Source organism: Talpa europaea (assembly GCF_964194135.1).
Source record: "Talpa europaea genome assembly, chromosome: X".
Lineage (NCBI taxonomy): Eukaryota > Metazoa > Chordata > Mammalia > Eulipotyphla > Talpidae > Talpa > Talpa europaea.
Genome location: NC_140081.1, coordinates 33,599,902 through 33,619,991, shown reverse-complemented (window position 1 = coordinate 33,619,991; position 20,090 = coordinate 33,599,902). Strand labels below are relative to the sequence as shown.

The following is a 20,090-nucleotide window of genomic DNA, read 5'->3' as shown; positions in this document are numbered from 1 at the left end:
AGGTGTTGTTACCACACCACAGCCACCACCAAAATACCCATAGTCCATCACCACAGTCCATTGTGCTTCCTCCCTAATTTTTTCTTTTCTTTTTTTTTAAAGATTTATTTACTTATACAAGATCTGGGGTACAGGCCAGAGGCACGGGAGGGTGAGAGAATTCACCAGAGACAGAGCAGGGAACAGAACAGGCAGACTGGCTGAAAAATGCACTGCTGAGGGGAGCAGTGGGCAAGACAGGAGAGGTCTACTGCGCCATGTGTGTATCTCCCTGGCTGGCCTGGAATCGAACCCATGCTGCAGAGGCTGCAGACTTCACAGCGCTGCGCTCAACCCACTGCGCCACCCGGGAGACCCCTAATTTTTTCTTTCCCCTTCTCTTCCCCATCTAGTAGCCTCAATTCTGCTACTAGATCTGTGGGGTCTCCCTTGTTGGGGCTGCTTCCAGGTCCTGGAACTCACTGGGGCCTGCCAGGGCTTTGCACATCAGGGTCACTGGCCAGTTTCACTGTGCTGCTTGCACAGTGTGCCAGGCTACTGGGGCTCACCTTGCCCTCTTAGTCTGCCTGCTTGGCCTGTTCCACCGCTCACTGGGCGCACTTCCTCTGGTTGGTGCTCCTTGTGTGTGCTGTGATCATCTCTTTTCCTTCAAGCATTTTTAGCTTTATGCTGCTGAGTCTAGCTGTGAGTATTTGGAGGGGGTGAGCCCAGAATTTTAATTCTGCTACCATCTTGCCATTCTGTCCTAGGAACATTTTTTAAAACATTTCATTCACATACCATAAAATTCATTATTTTCATTTTAATTTATTAAAGAAATCATCTTTTGTATTTTTTAATGATTCTGTTATTTTTTTAAACATCCTTATTTATTTTATTACAGTGTAGGATTACTCCCCTCAGGTGTAGTCACCATAATTTTCCCACCACCAAACCACCCATAGTCCTCCACCATAGTCCAAAGTGCTCTCCTCCCTACTATTTTCTACTCTCCCACTCATACCCCTTCCTCTCCTGAGTGTCTCAGATAAATCACTACCTTTCAAGATTCAATTTTACAGGTTGTCTTTGTCTGAACCTTTGGTTTATCTGAATTCCACACATAAGTGAAATCATCCAGCACTTCTCTTTCTCCTTCTGGCTCACTTCACTTAGAATAATCCCTTCTAGTTACATCCATGTTGCCACAGATGCATGAGCTTATCATTTTTGATCACTGAATAATATTCCACTGAGTATATGTTCCACATCTACTTAATCTACTCATCTCTCCTGGGTCATTCAGGTTGTTTCCTTATCTTGGCTATTGTAAATAGTGCTGCTGTAAACATAGGAGTGCAGATTTCCTTTCGAAACAGTGTTTTTGTACTCTTCAAATAGATATCTTGGAGTGAATTTGCTGGATCATCTGGTAAATCCATTTTTAGTCTTTAAGAATCTCCACACTTCTTTGTAGATTTTTGTGATCAGTCCTTTATCATTAGTGTTGTGTGCAAAAATTTTCTCCCAGTCGGTGGGGTTTCTCTTTTTTTTTTTTTTGGTTATTGTCTCTTTTGCTGTGCAGAAGCTCTTTAATTTGATGTAGTCCCAGCTGTTTATCTTTGCCTTCACTATCACTGCTTTGGGCGATATGTCTGTAATGATGTCTTTGAGGTGCATGCCATGTAGTATTTACAATAGCTAAGCTATGGAAACAACCCAAATGCCCAAATATAGATGACTGGGTCAAGAAGATGTGGTACATATACACCATGGAATATTACTCAGCAATGAAAAAAGATAAACACATGCAGTTTGTAGCAACATGGATGGAGCTGGAAGGGATCATGCTCAGTGAAATAAGTCAGAAAGAAAAAGAAAAATACCGGATGGTCTCACTCATAGCAGGAATTTAGAAAACCTAAATAATACAAAGTAAAAATCAAAATCAACAAGCAGCTATAAACCAGAGACACACTACAGGGGGTTGGGGGAGGGAAGGGGAGAGGAAGGACTAGGGTCAAAATAAGGGGTATGTGCAATTGTAAGGGGAATATAACCAAAATGAAAATGCATACATTGTGCAAAAATGAAAAATGATGTAAGAATAATATAAAATAAAATATTAATTAAAAAACAATCTCCACACTTCTTTCCATAGGGATTGGACTAGTCTATATTCTCACCAACAGTGTAATAGTGTTCTTTTTTCCCTACTCCCTTGCCAACACTTTTTTCTGGTTTGTTTTATTGTTGTTGTTTGGTTTTTTGATATGGGCCATTCTCACAGGTGTGAGGTGGTATCTCAATGTGGTTTTGATTTGTGTTATCCTGATGATTATTGATCAGGATGAGCATTTTTTCATATGTATGGTGACCATGTGTATGTCTTCATTGGAAAAGTGCTGATTTAGCTATCCTAACCATTTTTTGATTGGGTTGTTTGATTTCTTTTTGTTGAATTGTATGAGTTCTTTGTAGATCTTTGATATCAATCCCCTATCAGATATATGGTGTGCAAATATTTTACTCATTCTGCCTTTCTTTGGGTGCCATTTGCTTGCAGGATTGTTTTCCATGAATGGGTATCTCTTTGTTTTGGTCACTGTCTCTGTCACTACGCAGAGCTTCGTAGTTTGATAAGAGTTCCAGTTGTTTATTTTTCCCTGGTTTTCCTTGCTGCATGAGGTGAGTCCATAAAGATGACTATGTAGTTTCTTTCATGGAGTGTTTCGTATATATTTTCTTCCTTGTAGTTTATGGTTTCAGGCCTTATATCCAAATATTTTATCCATTTTAAGTTGATTTTCATGCATGGTGTGAGATAATGGTCTAGTTTCTTTCTTTTTTTTTTTTTTTGCATGTAGCAGTCCACTTTTCCCAGTATCATTTATTGAAAAGACTTTTCCACTTCCAGTGAATATACTTTGCTCCTTTGTCATATATTAATTATCAATAAATGTGAGATTGTATTTCTGGGATCTCAATTATATTCATTAGTCTATGTGTCTGTTTTGTTCCAGCATCATGCTGTTTTAATCATAGTGGCCTTGTAGTATACTTTGAAGTCCACAAGTTGATACCTTAATTTTTCTCCTTTTTTAGTCAGGAGAGTTTTAGATACTTGGGGTTTTTTAATGGCTCCATATGAATTTCAGTAATCTTTGTTCTATTTTTTGAAGACTAACATTGGAATTTTTATTGGAATTGCATTAAGGTTGTGTCCTCATTATCATTTGTCTCAAGGTACTTTTTGATTTCATTTTTGATCTCTTCAGTAATCCAGGGGTCATTCAGTAGTGTATTATTCAGTCTCCACATATAAACTATTTCCCTATTTTCTTTGTGTTTAATGTGTTGTTCAGAACCTTTACAGTACAGAAGATACTTGGTATGGTTTCAGTCTTTATGAATTTGTTGATATTTTACTTGTGACCCAGGATATGGTCAATCTTGGAGAATGAGCCATGTGCAGGTGAGAAAAATGTGTTTTTGGCTTTGGGGGGATTGAATGCTCTGTAAATATCTATAAGACCAATGTGGTTTAGTTCTTTGTTTAGGGCAACTATGTCATTTATTTTCTGTTTTGTTGATCTTTCCATTGGTGAGAGTGGAGTGTTGAAGTTTCTAACCACATATACATTTTCTCCAATATCTGTTTTCAGATTTATAGTAGTTATCTAATGTATTTTGGTGCTCCTTCATTTGGTGAGTATATTTGATGAGTATTATGTCTTTCTGTTGTATTATTTCCTTGACCATTATATAGTGTCCACCCTTGTCTCTTGTTACCTTTTATTTTTTAAGCTGGAGGCCTGTTTTGTCTAATATAAATATGGCTATCCCCACCTTCCTTTTGTTGTCATTTGCTTGCAGGATTGTTTTCCATCTCTTTACTTTCAGTCTACGTTTATCCTTGGTACTTACGTGTTTTACCTGGAGACAGCAGAAGGTTGGATTCTGTTTTCTAATCCAACTATATACTGTCTTTTTATTGGTGAGTTCAAGCCATTAATATTTATAGTGATAATTGACATGCAAATGATGATCACCCATTTTATTCCTAACTTTGTGGTTCTATTTAATTCCTTATTCGGTTATTTGTGTTTGTTCTTCTCTTTGGTATAAATCCTTTAGCTCCTTTGATTTTTTTCTTGGGGGGAGTGGATTTTTTAGATGCAAACTTCTGAGGATTTCCTTTGTCTGAAAAAGGAAATTTTTCTCTCATATAGAAAGGAGAGCTTTGCAGGATTGCATATTCTTGGCTGACTTTTTTTTGGGGGGGAATATTTTGAATATTCGTCTCCATTCTTTTCTTTCCCTTAGTGTTTCTATGAGAAGCTTGATGTTCCCTAATCATTGTCCCCCTTATAGGTTATATGTTTCTTCCCCCTCATCAGCTTCATTATTTGTGTGTGTGTGTGTGTGTTGAACTTTTGGAAGTTTTACTATTATGTGCCTTGCTGTATGTAGTTTTTCTTTTATATAGGCAGATTGATGATCTACTTGCTTCTTATATTTCTATGTTTACTCCCTTCTTCAAATGTTGGAAGTTTTCTTCCATTATTTCTTTACACAGTTTTTTTTTTTTCCAGTTCTCTTCTCTCTCTCTGTTCTCATTTTGGAATTCTTATATTTCCTTTCCTCATGGTGTCAGATAATTCCTGAAGGGTTTCTTCTTTTTTTATTTCATTTATAGATATATTTTTCTCGCTTGCTTTTTCATCTTTAGTATTACTGATTCATTCTTCCATTTGATTTATTCTACATCCATTGCTTTCTTCCATTACTGAAATTTTGGCGTCCTTTTGCAGTTCTGTTATTTTCTTGTTTAAAGTTTCAATTTCGGTCTTCTGTTTTGATTGTGTTTCTCAGTATTAATTTCCTTTTCTGAGTTTTGTTTGTATTGCTCTAATTCTTTAATTTTATTCGTCATGGCCATTTTGAATTCCATGTCTGATAGGTAAAGATCTTCCATGTCTTTGTGGTTTCGTTCTGAGGTTTTGTTTTCTCTCTGTGGTATGTTATTCCCCCGAGAGCTTGCTTGGCCCTTTATATATATTTTTCTCCCCATTATTTGTTTTTGGTTTTCTCTGCTGTAGTTGGGCCTTTTGTTGTATGTAAGTCCTTCTCTCCCACTGCTCTGGGTATTTACTTGATGGTGGACATAATTGCTCATGTCTATTGGATCTGGAGTGTTGCTAGAACCTCCCCTAAATCACTTCTGGGCCTAGTTCTAGTGACTTGTTGGGTTGGGGTGCGCTGGGCCAGAGGCCTAGTTGCTATGACCTCTCCCCACCAAGGAGTAGTGGCACCAGGCCTGTTTCAAGTGGCCAGAAAGGTGGAGTGTTGCTGAAGATCTCTGATATAGAACAAGGCCTTAAAGGGCTTGGGATGGGGCTTATATCTACTCCTTAGACACTTGTGGCTGGACTGGAATCAGGGGTGCTTAACCAGGAGCTTGCTGAAGGTCCCTGATATAGAGCAAGTTCTTGTGTGGCCCAGTCTGGGGAGCAAACTTGCTCGCAAAGCACTGGAGGCTTAACTCTGATTGGGATGCTCTTCCCAGGTGTGGCCTGCAGTAAAGGGCTACTCACTACACAGCCAAGATTGGTGTGTGCTGGGATTTTCTTCTGCTCCCAAGGTGATGGTGGCTGAGCTCTAAAATGTATTAAATACAAGTTTGTAATTTAATGGGTTTTGCATATGCCACAAAGTTGTACAAAAAAGTACACCAAGTCACTGTTTAATTTCAGGAAAAATATGAAGCATTTCACATCCTTGCACAGGAGCAATGGTAACCTCCTCTGTATATTTCCTTTTTTTATGTTTCATCTGAAACAAGCACATAAGAACATTTTTATGTCTCTTGATAACATAGGGCTGATTACCCTTTACCATATATGTACCATATCCAGTCCTATCTAGCAATGTCTTAAGAATGCCTATTTCCCTACATGTTTGATAGCACTTAGTTGAAAATATACATTTTCAATATAATTGAAATAGGCACTGTACTGTTTTGTCTCTTTGATTAGCTCTTCTTCCTTTCCCACTTGAACTGTGGCTGTTCTATAGAGATCTGACATCCACTCTCCTTCCACTTTGCACATTCACTGTGGGCAGTAACATTTACTGCAGCAGCTTTGGCTTCTTCCCCTCTAGGGATAATGACCACAAGTCTATACCCTTCTCTATCCTCCTTCTAGCAATGTAGTCATGACATCAAGCTGTTTTCTGAACCCGCTATCTACATTATTTGACAGCATAACAAATAAACTCATGTCTAAAATCAAAGTCATCCCTCCTGAAGCCAGTTCCAGTTCTCGGCTTCCCTATCTAGATTAATGACACTACCAATCTCCTAGGTGTTTTGTGGTCACCTTAAATCCTTTAATTCCTTCCATATCTTATTAGCAGTACAACTCTGTTGATCCTGTCTCTTTCGTTCTCTCTCACATCCTTACCTTTTGCTTCATCCCCACTGGCATTGCTCTACTTCCACCTTTTATTGTATCTATTACACAACCTTACTCTCTTCTCTATGCTTCCGGTATTTATACGTGTAATTCAACTTACACATGGCCATGAGAATAACCATACTTAAATAACACCTTTAGCATACTGCTCTCTTATCCTGCAACCTTTAAAGACCCCCTCTTGCCCATTGTACTGTGTAAATACTTTACCCTGACACTTAAAGCCTACCATGCTCTTATATTCTAACTGATTTTTCTCTATGCCTTATAAACACGGTGTATCCCTTTTGCAACACATTCCTGCCTTTCCCACTCTTATATATGCAAAACCTGGCATGACCTCTCCTCCAGTCTCCTATAATTGAAATTGCACTGAGTCTTCAAAAATTAGCTCTGGGGCCTCCCTGGTGGCTCAAGGGGTTAAGTCTCAGCACTGTGAAGCTATCACCAGCGACTGCAGCACAAGTTCCATCCCCGGCCAGGGAGGTGACCTACATGGCACAGCAGACTGCTCCTGACTCGCCCACTGCTCCCCTCAGCAGTGTATTTCAGTCAGTCTGCCTGTTCTTTTCCCCACTCTGTCTCTGGTGAATCCGCTCACCCCCCACACTTCTGGCCTGTACCCCAGCTCTTGTATGCATAAATAAATAAATCTTAAAAAAAATTAGCTCAGAGGTTCTGTAAATCCCTCTTTAATTTAACTTCTTGTGCCTGTTCCTTCTTTTAACTTTAATTTTGTTAGCATATTCTTTACCATATGACATATTTAGTGGTTATTTAGGTATTTTTCTTCATAGTCATAACGCTGTAGATTCCTTGAATGCAGGGATTACATCTTATTCACTTGGGCATGTTCCATAGTACCTCTCCAAGCACCTGAAATGTAGATAGGAGCTCCACAAATGCTTGAATAAATGAATGGTGAAGACTGCCAGCTTTTTTTTTATTTTTTAGAACTATTAATGACTATTTCAAGAATGAATTCCATGCTATGAAGGTACAGATGCCAGATGACCCAAAAGCCATGATTTCTTCTTAATTTCCTTACTCTCTACATCCAATCCTTCAACAAATATTGTCAGCTCTACCTCTTCAAGATATTTCTAATCAAGCCTATTTCTTTTTAAACCTGTTTGTACAGCTTCCTCCTTAGAACAAATCACCATAAACTCTTAACTACAAGTCTTTTTAATTGGTTCCCAGGCTTTACTCTTGACCTATCTAAATCCACACACCAAGGTCTTCATAGAACATAGTTACCTCCAGTACCTTCCTACTGCACTGAGAATAAAATACAATATTTTTACATTGGCCTTTGAAATGTCTGTGATTTGGTCTTGGCAATCTTCCCACCCACATCTTCCACTTGTGCACCTTGCATTTCATAATCCATTGCTGCTGAGCATTGTCCCTTCCTCACTGCCAGGTTTGCTCAAAGCAAAGTGAGTAGAGGCTGTTGGTTCTATTGGGGTCCTTGCTATTGTTGGCTTGTGCCCTAGTACTTCAAGTCTTTAGTAGTGGAGAAAAGTCAGGGAGTGGTCAGAAGTTGGTCTAAGGAATTTTAAACTTTACTCTAGAGAAAACATTTGTGGATTTCATCAGACCCTGAAAATTTTTTCATGGTCTCTCCAGGACTGAGTTGTGCTGAAGTTGGCTTAAAGGGAAGAAAGGAAACCTTGCATTAGTCCCACAACCTCCCCTCCCCCAAGGATGCTATATTATTGATAGAAACCAGAGATTGAGGACAAATATCATCCATCTTCTTTATCACTGTGGTTGTTGGTTTAGGCAATTGAGCATCACAGCAGAAGTTCTAAGGCCATCTGTTGAATCAGATGATGCTCTGTGAATCTGCTGTCAGTTTCTCTTTGTGTTCCCCTGAAGTCTCCCTCAGCCCTTAGGTGTTACACCTTTAGCTTACAGAGGAGAGAGAAAACCCCTCCTTTGTTATTTAGATTCTTGACTTGCTCCCTTTGCGTCTAGAAGCCATGAAATATGTACCATCTACCCCCCTGCCTTTGGGATCATTGACAAGAAGCAGTCTATGATAGGTATGTTTTATGAGACTCTACTTAGAAAACTAGAACATGCTACCCAGCCCACTCCGAAAGAGCATTTCAAGTATTGTGTTTTTAAGCTATTAAGCAGTTTTCTAGCCACTAATATTTACACAGATCTCCACAGTCATTCATATGGTAACCTCCTTTTTGCCTTCTTCAGAATGAAGAAATTTCCCCATGTTTTAAAGATTCCAGTGTAGCTGGAGCAAAGAAAGTTTGTTCAATAAATGGTGCTGGGAAAACTAGGTTGCTACATGCAAAAGAATAAAACTTGACTACTACTTCACACCATGCACAAAAGCCAACTCAAAATGGATTAGAGAACTAGACATAAGACCTGAAACCATAAAATACATAGAAGGAAATACAGGCAAAACACTACATGACACGCACCTCAAAGACATCTTTACAGACACATCACCCAAAGCAGTGATAGTGAAGGCAAAGATAAACAGCTGGGACTACATCAAATTAAAGAGCTTCTGCACAGCAAAAGAGACAATGACAAAAACAAAGAGAAACCCCACTGACTGGGAGAACATTTTTGCACACAACACTAATGATAAAGGACTGATCACAAAAATCTACAAAGAGCTGATGAGACTCAACAAAAACAAAGAAAATAATCCAGTCAAAAAATGGGCAGAAGAGCTAAAAAGAAACTTCTCTGAAGAGGAAATGAAAATGGCCAACAGGCATATGAAAAAATGTTCAACATCATTTGTAATCAGGGAAATGCAAATCAAAACTACCATGAGATACCATCTTACACCAGTGAGAATGGCACATATTAAAAAAAAAAAAAAAAACTAGCAACAACAAATGTTGGTGAGGATGTGGAGAAAAATGAACTCTCCCGCACTGTTGGTGGGAGTGAAAACTGGTCCAGCCACCAGGGAGAGCTGTGTGGAGATTTCTTGACCTACTAAACATAGAGCTTCCATATGATCCAGCAATTCCACTCCTAGGTATTTACCCAAAGAACACAGAAACATTAATTCCAAAGGGCACCTGCACCCCTATGTTTATAGCAGCACTATTTACAATAGCTAAGCTTTGGAAACAACCCAAATGCCCAAAAATAGATGACTGGATCAAGAAGGCGTGGTACATATATACCATGGAATATTACTCAGCATTCAAAAAAGATAAACACATGCCATTTGCAGCAACATGGATGGCACTGGAAGGGATCATGCTCAGCAAAATAAGCCAGAACGAAAAAGAAAAATACCGGATGGTCTCACTCATAGCAGGAATCTAGAAAACCTAGATAAGGGACCAGGAAAAAGAATAATTATAAGAAAGAAAAATTCAAAATCAACGAACAACTATTAACCAGAGACACACTATGGGGGGGGGGGGAAGGAGGGATTGGGGTCAACATTAGGAGGGTGCAATTGTATGGGGAATATAAAAATAAATAAATTGAAAAATATATATTATTCAAAGAAGTTGTATACCAAAAAAAATAATAATAAATAAAGATTCCAGTGTGGAAATGGATGAATGGATATTGTAAGGTCAAATCTAAAGGCCCTAATCAGATGAAGTTATTATAACTTTCTACGTGGAAAACCAAAAGGTTTTCTGAAACATACCACAACATTTGGGGCATTGTTTCTTTCCACCTCAACATCCCCTTCCTTATAACCACCCTGGCAGTCCTTTTACCCTGGGTGGGGACTCTGAGATGGAGGGTTGAGAGTGGGGTTCAGCAGATGTATATGAAAGAACTTGACCCAGTTATTCAGAGAGCTGAGAGGAGATGGGAGAGTTTGGAAATGGGGGAAGGCAGAACTGGGTATCAAAATCCCCTTCTCCATAACATAGCCATATCTCAGATGACTTAGATTATAACTTTCTCAAACTGACAAGAAATCCATCATCCTAAAATTTCATTTTGAAATTATACTTCTTTACACATACACAGATACATATATCTCCCCCTTGGTTGGGTGTGTCATAAAGAAAGCTCTCCAGATCATTAGACCGCAAGGTCCCCTTGCTAACAGTGGGGTGTAAGTGGATCTTCATGGCTCAGTATTTCCCTATGGTGATCAAGAAGCCTTTCCTTTTTTCTGTCAGATAAACAAGCTGTGCATTGTTCTGTCCACTGCTCTGTCTGAGGGCTTCCCTTCCTGCTGAGCAGGATGGAATGAGCTTAGACTACTTCATGTGGGGCACGTGAAATGTGCTGTTTGGGGGAATACTAGAAGAGCCAGAGAAAGTAAACAGAGCTAATAAAGGTCACTCTTGTGCATCTCCTTATCTAGACATTTTCAAGAAAGGAAAAAACCTGCACTATGTTATGACCCAGACCTGGAGCATAACATAACATGAAGTAACAGGGACCATATTTTCCTTCTTTTCCTGTGTTGGGGCAGAGCTATAATTCTCTTTCTACTTTTCCTCCATCTTTCCTCTCTCAGTACGCTTAAGGGGTATACTGGGAGTAGAGCTCAGCAATAGGTAATGCTGTCAGAAGATACTAGTGACAGCTCACTGGTGCAGCTAGGGATTTACTCCAATAATTAGCTCACCTTCTTCCACTCCTCTTTCCCAGCAGTCTTTATAAGAATGCTTCTAGGAGCCAGCTTCTGGCTTATCTGCCACTTCTGTATTCATGAGCCCGTCCTATTCTGTAGTCATGCCAAATTCTTATCCTCTGAGTGCTTGGAAAAGAAGCTGTCATCTTTATTGTCCCCCAAACATACAACGTTGTACTTGGTCATGTTATCTGAAACTCAGTTCTGCTAAGTGAGAGATTACTCCCTTTACCCTGTCTCATCACCAGCCCCTCTCCCAAATCCTAAACTGGCCAAATAGCTCAAGTTCCTTTTTTACATTCCTTTGCCAAGGATTTCTCAAGTATGTGCTGCCTGTATCCACCTGCCCATCACCACTTCTGGTGACTACCCAACTCACATTCTTACCCTGCCTCCATTGCCTCTGCCAATCTCATGAATACGCTTGCACCTCCAGTGATAATTTCCTCAACCTCCACCTGGCCACTGAAAGGGACAAACTGCTAACAAACCTTTGCTCTTCGTGTTGTTAGGAAGTGAGACTCAGCAATTCTCATCAGGGACACTTATGGGCTGGACTACTGAGCAGGGGTACGGGACTTGGCAATGAGAAAATTAGGGAAGACTGGGCACCCAAACCTAAGAAATGACATGAGAACTGACTATTTATGCCCTTTTGGACCGAGGATTATTTCCTAACATACTGCTAACTATATTGTATTCCCAGTGTATTGTCAAATTGAAGTTGTCACACTTGCAGCATCAACTGCTGTCTAGAACTTGTTAGACAGTCAGAATCTGGACCCCACTCTAGAGCTCTTAATCAGAATCTGCATTTTGACGAGCCAGCCAGGCAAATAGTCTGCCCACTAAAGTTTGAGAAGTGTTGCTCCAGAGTACTAGGCCTGGCTTCTGAACTTTTTCTTAATTAGTCCTCCCTCTCTCATTTTCGTTTTTTTTTTTTAAAGATTTATTTATACATACAAGAACTGGGGTATGGGCCAGCGGGGTGTGTGTGTGGGGGGTGAGAGGATTCACCAGAGCCAGAGTGGGGAACGTTTGAACAGGCAGACTGGGGCCTCCGCAGTGGTGCAGCGGTTGAGCGCTGGGTTGCGAAGCTGCCCGCAGCCTCCCCAGCACTGGTTCATTCCCTGGCTGCTCCCTGGCCACCAGAGGAGGGCCCCGCATGGCGCGCAGACCTCTCCTGCTGCCTGCTGCTCCCCTCAGCAGTGTACTTCGGTCCTTCTGCCTGCTCTGCTTCCCGCTGTGGCTCTGGTGAATTCTCTCACCCTCCTGCACTTTTGACTGTACCCAGTGCTTATATAAATAAATAAATAAATAAATAAATAAATAAATAAATAAATAAATCTTAAAAAAAAAAAAAAAGAAACAGGCAGACTGACTGAAATACTCTGCTGAGAGGAGCAGCGGGCAAGACAGGAGAGGTCTGCTACACCATGTGGGTAGCTCCCTGGCTGGCAATCGAACTCATGCTGCAGCGGCTGCAGACAGCTTCGTAGGTTGCATCTTAATCCCTTGTGCCACCAGGGAGGCCCTCATTCTCATTTTCATTTGGAGTCAAGAAACTATTTTTTTTTTTGGTATCTTGTGCATTCTTATTTTAGATAGAGAATTATTATTTGAGATAAAGGATAATATAAATATCAGTTAATAAATAATTAAAATAATGGTATAAATCATTATGAATTGTATCAGTAATTATACTGTATAATATATTTCATCAATAATGTTAATATCGTTACTATGAGTTTCATAGTAATAATGTCAATAATGCAAATGAGAAAACTGAGGCTGTGTGACATGCCCAAGGTCAAACAACTGGTGAGTGATAAATCTGAGGCTCCAACCCAGAGCCATATGTCTACCAAATCCCCAAAAGTTCCTCATACAGTACTTCTAGCTAACAGGGAAGGCTGATGGGCTTACTTGGATGGCATCTGCCTGTATTATATTTGAGGAGCATTGACCCAGACTTCCCTGGGGGCACAGAGGGAAGAGACCTCTAGGCATGATTTCCTTGCATACTTCTTGTCTTGAGGGAGTATGAGAAAACCCGCTCAGGGGTCAAAAATTACTGGAATTCGGGCCAGAGACCAAGGGAAACTGGGATGGGGAATCAGAATTTTTTTGATGGGAAAACTCCATTCCAAATCCTCAAGAAAAATTAAATTCTGATGCCTGAGCTCAAGCTAAGGTTGTGCAAGAATCTTATATGTGGCTGCTCAGGGTTCTGGCTGTTGCACATGTCATGGGGACTTCATCTGGAGCCCCAGGCTGGGGCCTAGGATGATTAAATTCTAGCATGCTATAGCTCGGAGGATCTTTGGTGTCAGTGGATTCCAATATTTTATTTTGCAAAGAGGAAATAGAAGGGGGGAGGAATAAGGTGCCAGAGGTCAGCGGGAATTCATGGCAGAGCCAGGGATGCTAACTTCAAGCACCGCTATCAGGAATTGGAATCTCTGGTGTGAAATGTAGTTTTATTTGGATCTGCTCAGGTGCCCATAGGAAATGCAAGACATTAAATATGACCCAGGATAGTTTGTGAGTGTGTGAGTGTTGATATCTTATTAGGACCTTCACCTTGTAAAGTCTTTAGGTCACTTGCCCCCAGCTGTGTAAAATCAGCTGTAGTGCTGCTCACACTTCTGGACCTGGAGACAGCTAGGCCTGGCTGATCTGGGCTTTGCTTTTCTGGGGCCCAGAGGACCCTGCGGAGATGGCTGGGTGGGGTCAACTCAGTCCAGGAAGCACAGGAATTCTTTTAAGTGTATGTTTCTGTGGTATTTTTCTCTCTCACTTACGTGTATTTTTAAAAATTCTTTTTAGACACCCGCTTTATCTTTCCCAAACATCATTTCCTTGCTCCTTTCCTGAGTTCTAGCAGTGGCTGGGGGCCCAGCTTCCTTATTGGCCTCTAAGCTGTGGAAGGGGCCGGGCCAGGGCTCAGATGAGGATGGAGTTGGGAACAGGGGGGCTGTTTATGCTGCTGGAAAGGGCTTTCATCCTTCCCTTCACCACCAGGATGCTGGCTGGCTTCTGGAGCGGCATCTTCATTCCTATGCAGCTCTAGACTCTGGCTTCCATTCCCCAAGGTTGTGGCCACAACTAGGCCCAATTGAGCTGATGACCATACCTCGCCTTCATTGCTACTCCTTTCTGACTGTGCCTGAGCCCTTTGGGTCACACTCAGAAGCTTGGGCTGAAGGCCCCACATCTTAGGAGGTCTTAAAAAGAGGACAGACGGGTCTCAGATAAAGGAGGATCCAGCCTGCAGAAAAAAGCCCGGGGGCTTATCTGGAAGGGTTGTTGATGAGCATCTGAGCTGACTGGATACCCTGCTCACTCCCAAGCCATCTCGCAACCCTGGGCAACTTCCATGGTAGGTACTACTGGTGGCAGTGGACACCCTTCTTCCCCCTCCTGCTTTCTTTATTCAATACCCCTTTCTTTCTGTTTCCTAAGAAAGAAATTTGAATAATGGGATATGTTTGAATGATATTATCTGATCTGGCCTTAGGAGAAAGGGCAGGCATTGCCTCCACGCCAGGGTCTGGAGCTGCATGGTTGATGACTCGCGTTTTCTTACCTCTCTGCTTATTCCACCTTATCCCTGTCCCCACCGCCTAAGGAGATGGTTTGGACTCCTGGACTACCGAGACTTCCATTTACTAACTGTTTCTTGATGGAATGACTAGGAGTAGCTGCAGGTATAAAACTTTTTGAGACAGGTCCTCCCTTAAGGAGGAGGGGTTGTGTGGTATTCTAGAAAGGGCTGGAGGAGCTGAAAATCATTCCCAGCTACTGGTTATTAACTGTATAGTCTTGGAAAAGCAAGCCAACCTTTTGTGTATCTGTCTCCTCATCTGTAAAGTGGGGATAATAATAGGTCTTGTCACATAATATTGGGGTGAAGATGAAACCAGTTTATATGTATAATTTGGTTGGTGCCTGACATATCTTAAGTTTTCCTCGTTACATTTTCTTTCAAGTATGGCAGACACTCTGTTGAGTGATTTCACACATGGGATTGTATTAAATCAGAGACTACAAATCATGAAAAAGGGATGGTTATCTACTCCATGTTACAGATAATCTATATCTCAGAGAAGTGACTTGCCCAAGGTGATATAGGTAGAATTTGAATGAAAGTATGGACTCATTCCTAGTTTGGGAATAGTAACAGGCCAAACATTAGACCCTCTATTTTCCTCTTCTTTCCCAAACTAGGGAGAGAAGGCTCCAGCTCTGACTTTAGTTTCCTCTACTGGGATTGTCCTCTTCCCAGCTCATAGTTGTCTCCTAGTGCCCCACCCATGCCCCAATGGCCTTGCTTCTGTCTTATTTGGGATCATTTTCTAGTAGAGAGAGAAAACTTAGAATGTGGCAAGCTTGTGATATGTCAGAATCTTGAGAGTGGATAGACAAATCTAGTGAGAGGGACAAATCAGAGTTGATGATGCTTATCGCAGTACCTACTATGCATTGACTACTTGCTATGCATCAGGCTGTGTCCCAAATGTTTGAGAGTCTTATCTTTAATCCCCACCATAACCAAACCAGGTAAGGGCAATTGTTCCCTTTTCCAGATAAGAAGACCAAAGCTCAAATGGATCATGTGGCCTGCATAAAATCACACATCCAAAGTGATAGAGTTCATATACAAACCTAGATTTGTCTCACTCAGTTTTGACTAGTTTCCTACTGGTTCAGTATAGTTGAGAAGAGGAACCTAATATATGTAGAATAATGATGAGCCATATAAAACATTATATTATCATGGGCTAGACTGTTAGGACTAGATTACAAAGGATAAGCTCCCTGGAGAAGATGGTCCTTGAGCAGTACTTTGAAGAATAGGTAGGGTTTAGGTCAATAGAATGGGAGAGCATTCTAGGCAGCAGGAGCAATCAGTATTAACTAAAATTGGGTAAGAGCTACAACATCTTGTTCTAAGCATTTAACATGCATTGTCTCATTTGATCTTTATAACCCCAATAATTAGGTACTGTTATCCCCATTTTACTGCATGGAAAAGCTAAAAATGGTGGAGCTGGGATTCAAACCAAGTTGGTTCAACTGTAGTTCCTGTGCTAGATTCTAGTGGAAAACCAAAAGCAAAGGCACAAAACTGGTTGCAGGGACATGAGAGCAGAGACATGAGAGATTGGACTCGGTCTATATAAAATAGTTTATAGAAGACTTTGAGGGTCTCATTTAGTTTATATTTGAAACAGGGCAGGATGAGAAATAGGGAAACAGTGAAGAGTCTTGACTAGGAGAGTTCCCCAATTCAACTGATGTTTGACAGGATGTGATCTAAAATCAGTGACTGGGAGTGGAATTGTTGGGTCATATGGTAGCTCCATTTTTAACAGTTTGAGGAACCTCCATACAGCTTTCCATAGTGGTTGGACCAGTTTGCATTCCTACCAGCTGCAGGAGAGTTCCTTTTTCATTACATCCTCACCAACATTTGTTGTTGCTAGTTTTTTTGTTTTTTTGTTTTTTTTTTGTTTTTAATATGTGCCATTCTCACTGGTGTAAGGTGGAATCTCATTGTGGTTTTGATTTACATTTCCCTGATTATGAGGGATGTTGAACACTTTTTCATATACCCATTGGCCATTTGTATTTCTTCTTTGGAGAAGTGCCTTTTTTGCTCTTCTGCTCATTTTTTGACTAGATTGTTCACTTTGTTTTTGTTGAGTCGTGTGAGTTCTTTATCTAAAGGACACACAAATATTAATTCAAAAGGATACCTGCACCCTTATGTTTATTGCAGCACCATTTATAATAGATAAAATATGGAAACAACCCAAATGCCCAAAAATAGATGACTGGATCAAGAAGATGTATATATACACAATGGAATACTATTCAGCAGTCAAAAAAATAAACTCATGCTATTCACAGCAACATGGATGGAGCTAGATGGGATTATGCTCAGTGAAATGTCAGAAGGAAAAAGAAAAATATCAGATGGTTTCACTTATAGGAGGAATATAGGGGAGCCAAATAAGGTATTAGGGGAAAAATAATAACAAAAAAAATTAATAGGCAATGATAAATCAGAGACATTCTGCAGGGGAGGGGGAGGGAGAGGGATAAAAACAGGCGGGAAGATCAAAAGGGACTATGGCAATGGTGCACGGATGAAGTGGTGGTGGGAATTCTATGGGGATCACACCAAAAAGGAGAAAGCAAACATTGTACAAAAATGAGCAATAATGTAAAATATATGTAATAAATAAAATATATTTAAAAATAAAATCAGGGTCCTCCCTGGTGGTGCAGGCAGTTGAGCACCGTGCTGTGAAGCTGTCCACAGCTTCTGCAGCACCAGTTCGATCCCCGCCAGCCTGCAAGGGTCCCACATGGCACGGCAGACCTCTCCGGTTGCGCCTGCTGCTCCCCTCAGTAGTGTATTTCGTCAGTCTGCCTGTTCTGTTCCCCACTCTGTCTCTGGTGAATCCTCTCACCCTCCCACGAATCTGGCCTGTACCCGGGTTCTTGTATAAATAAATAAAATAAATCTTAAAAAAAAGTGTTTCCTAAAAAATAAAATCAGTGACTGGGAGTGAGGCAAGGGGAAACTGACCAGACTGATGCAGTATTTTGTACATAAGGTGCTAAGGACCTAGAATAGAGCAGGAAGACTTGATGGCAGGTTCCATGTAGGAGAAGTGTGGGTATGGGGAACAGTCTCAGTGAGGAGACATAAAAGATTCAGTGGGGCTCTGAGAGGGATTAGATATTTGGGGAAAAGGTGATAATGTGGCTGACCATATGTTACAAACCCAGGACTCAGAACTTCAGCAACTTTACATGTGGAAGAAGGGTCCAAAGTGGTAGTAGTTAGTGCTACTTTGAGATGCTTTATACTTAATTCTTGATGGATGACTACCCAGTAATAGCTGCTGGAGAGCTTTCTAGCATCATGGCTTTGTGCAAGACTCTGGAGCAGACAATCCCCACACCAGGCCATCTTCTGCCTTCAGCTTCCCTGTTGGACATTTGGACATTCGTAAAATAACAACGTGGTTTAAAGTGGTGGCCTCACCTGGCTTTCTTCCCCATAAATCTTAGTCACTGCTGCTGACCTATGGCTCTGGTTCCTGACCTTTGACAAGCAACTTCCCCCGTCTTTCCTCTTACCCCTCCTTGTCTATGTCTGGCCTGTTACCACTCAACCTGTGTTTTCCTCAGCAATGCCATTCTCCTCAGGACTACCTTTTTAGGCTTTAGCCCTCTGGAGCCTTGCACTACTGGGATATTCTGTGCTTCCGCTGGGGTGAGGGACATTCCCAGTTGGGTGGAATTCAGCTTATCTGTCCACCACTGCTCCTGGGAGGCATGGGGATGATTTATCCCAGCCTATGACACACTTGTTGAAAACAGGAACCCTTATCTTAGTCAACTCTGTAAGCTCGGTGTCTAGTATAGAGCCTTCTGTAGTAAATAGGTGGATGCATTATCAATAAGTGATCATATTTTTCTCTCTGTTGTCTACTTATTTATTGTCCGTTTCTTTATCTTTGCCATTCATCTCTCTGTCATCCCTTTCTGTCTACTGTGTATTAATCTTTCTCAGAGTTTGTCCCCTTTCTGACATTTGTTTTTGTCTGTATCATCTTTTTCTCCTTTCATTGCCATCTACCTGGCCCTTCCATCACCTACCTGTTCTTATTCTCTCCTCTCTCTTTCTCTCTCTCTCCCCTCTCTCTCTCTCCCTTCCCCTGGCTGTCTCCCCTTCTTTCCCTCTCTCCCTCTCCCTCTTCCCTCCCTTTCTTCTCTTTCTCCCCTTCCCTCTCTCATTCTCACTCCAGCCCCCAACCCACTCTCTCTCATCATTCTTTTCTTTATTTAGCACCACCTATGCACCACGCATGCTGCTTCCTATACCACCCTTCCCCACTTGCAAGGGTGGCATCTAGTCATATGAGATATACCAGAGGCAAGGATGGTCCTGTATAAGCTGGTCAGTGCAAGAGTCGTGACTCCAGCTTCCAACACTACACAGACCCCAGGGTTGCACATAGGGCCCTGGGCTCAGACCCGTTTCCATTGAGTCACCCCTGCTGCTGAGCAGCCAGTCTCCTCTGTCAGCCTAGCTGCATCACTTACCACATTGTTCTATTTATTGGCTGCAGTTGAGGCTCTTTGCTGCCACATTGCCTACAAACTCAGGTGTCTCTGTGCCCATCTTTCCCTTCATTCTCTCAGTGCCTTTACCATGCTTTATACTGGAATTAGCTCTGTTTCTCTCACTGATCTGTAAACCATAAAGGGCAAAGATTATATTTAACTGATCTCTCTATCCCCAGAGCAAAACAAAGATGTTTACTCTGTAAATATACAACAAATGATTATCAAATGAATGAGCAAAAATTAGAGAATTTATAGCCCACTATTGAATTGTTTGAACTTCTTAATCCCTTACTTTTTCCTTCCTTAGAAAAAAATGAGAATATTGGCAGATTGATTTTTTTTTTGTAATTTATTGCACAGATGTTTATTGAGCATTTTCTATGTGTCTGGCACTATTTTACGTGTCTGGGGTACATCCATGAGCAAAACAACCCTATGAAGCTAACAACCCATATCTCCAGGGATCACTCTTAGGATGAAGGATATTTAAGTATTGAGAGTTTAGGAGGGCCACGAAGATTCCCACACCAGCTCCTTGCAAGATGTTCTACTTCATTAAAGGGAAAGCAGGGGTGGGGGAGGAAGCTGCCTTGGGAAGTGATTTCAACTCTGGTTCCCTAAGCTGACTTCCTGCCCCTTTCTTGCTGTAGGAGAAACGCCCCTGTCAGTAGGCCTCACTCATGGCATGTGGCCAAGCTGCTGGAGGGATGCCCTGAAGTGGCTACCACCATGCATTTCCCTTCTGAAGCCTTCAGCTTGTCCTGGCATTCCGGCTGCAACACAAGGTGAGTCTAGAACCTCCCCCTCAAGATGGGGTATAGGCTAGACCTTGCCACTCCTCCTCTGCTCCAGTCTCTGTTGGATGTTCTAGA

At 41.3% G+C, this 20,090-nt stretch overlaps 1 protein-coding gene across 1 annotated transcript in view; it reads left to right on the top strand.

Moving 5' to 3' along the window:
- Window positions 1-20,090, top strand: part of SHROOM4 (shroom family member 4) — a gene marked incomplete at its 3' end in the record, with an annotated part of 230,417 nt that overhangs the window by 170,489 nt on the left and 39,838 nt on the right. Inside the window, exon 3 of the mRNA XM_084258477.1 lies at window positions 19,869-20,003. Within this exon, the coding sequence (XP_084114603.1) occupies window positions 19,869-20,003 (135 nt within the window). The remainder of the gene's footprint in view (window positions 1-19,868; window positions 20,004-20,090) is intronic.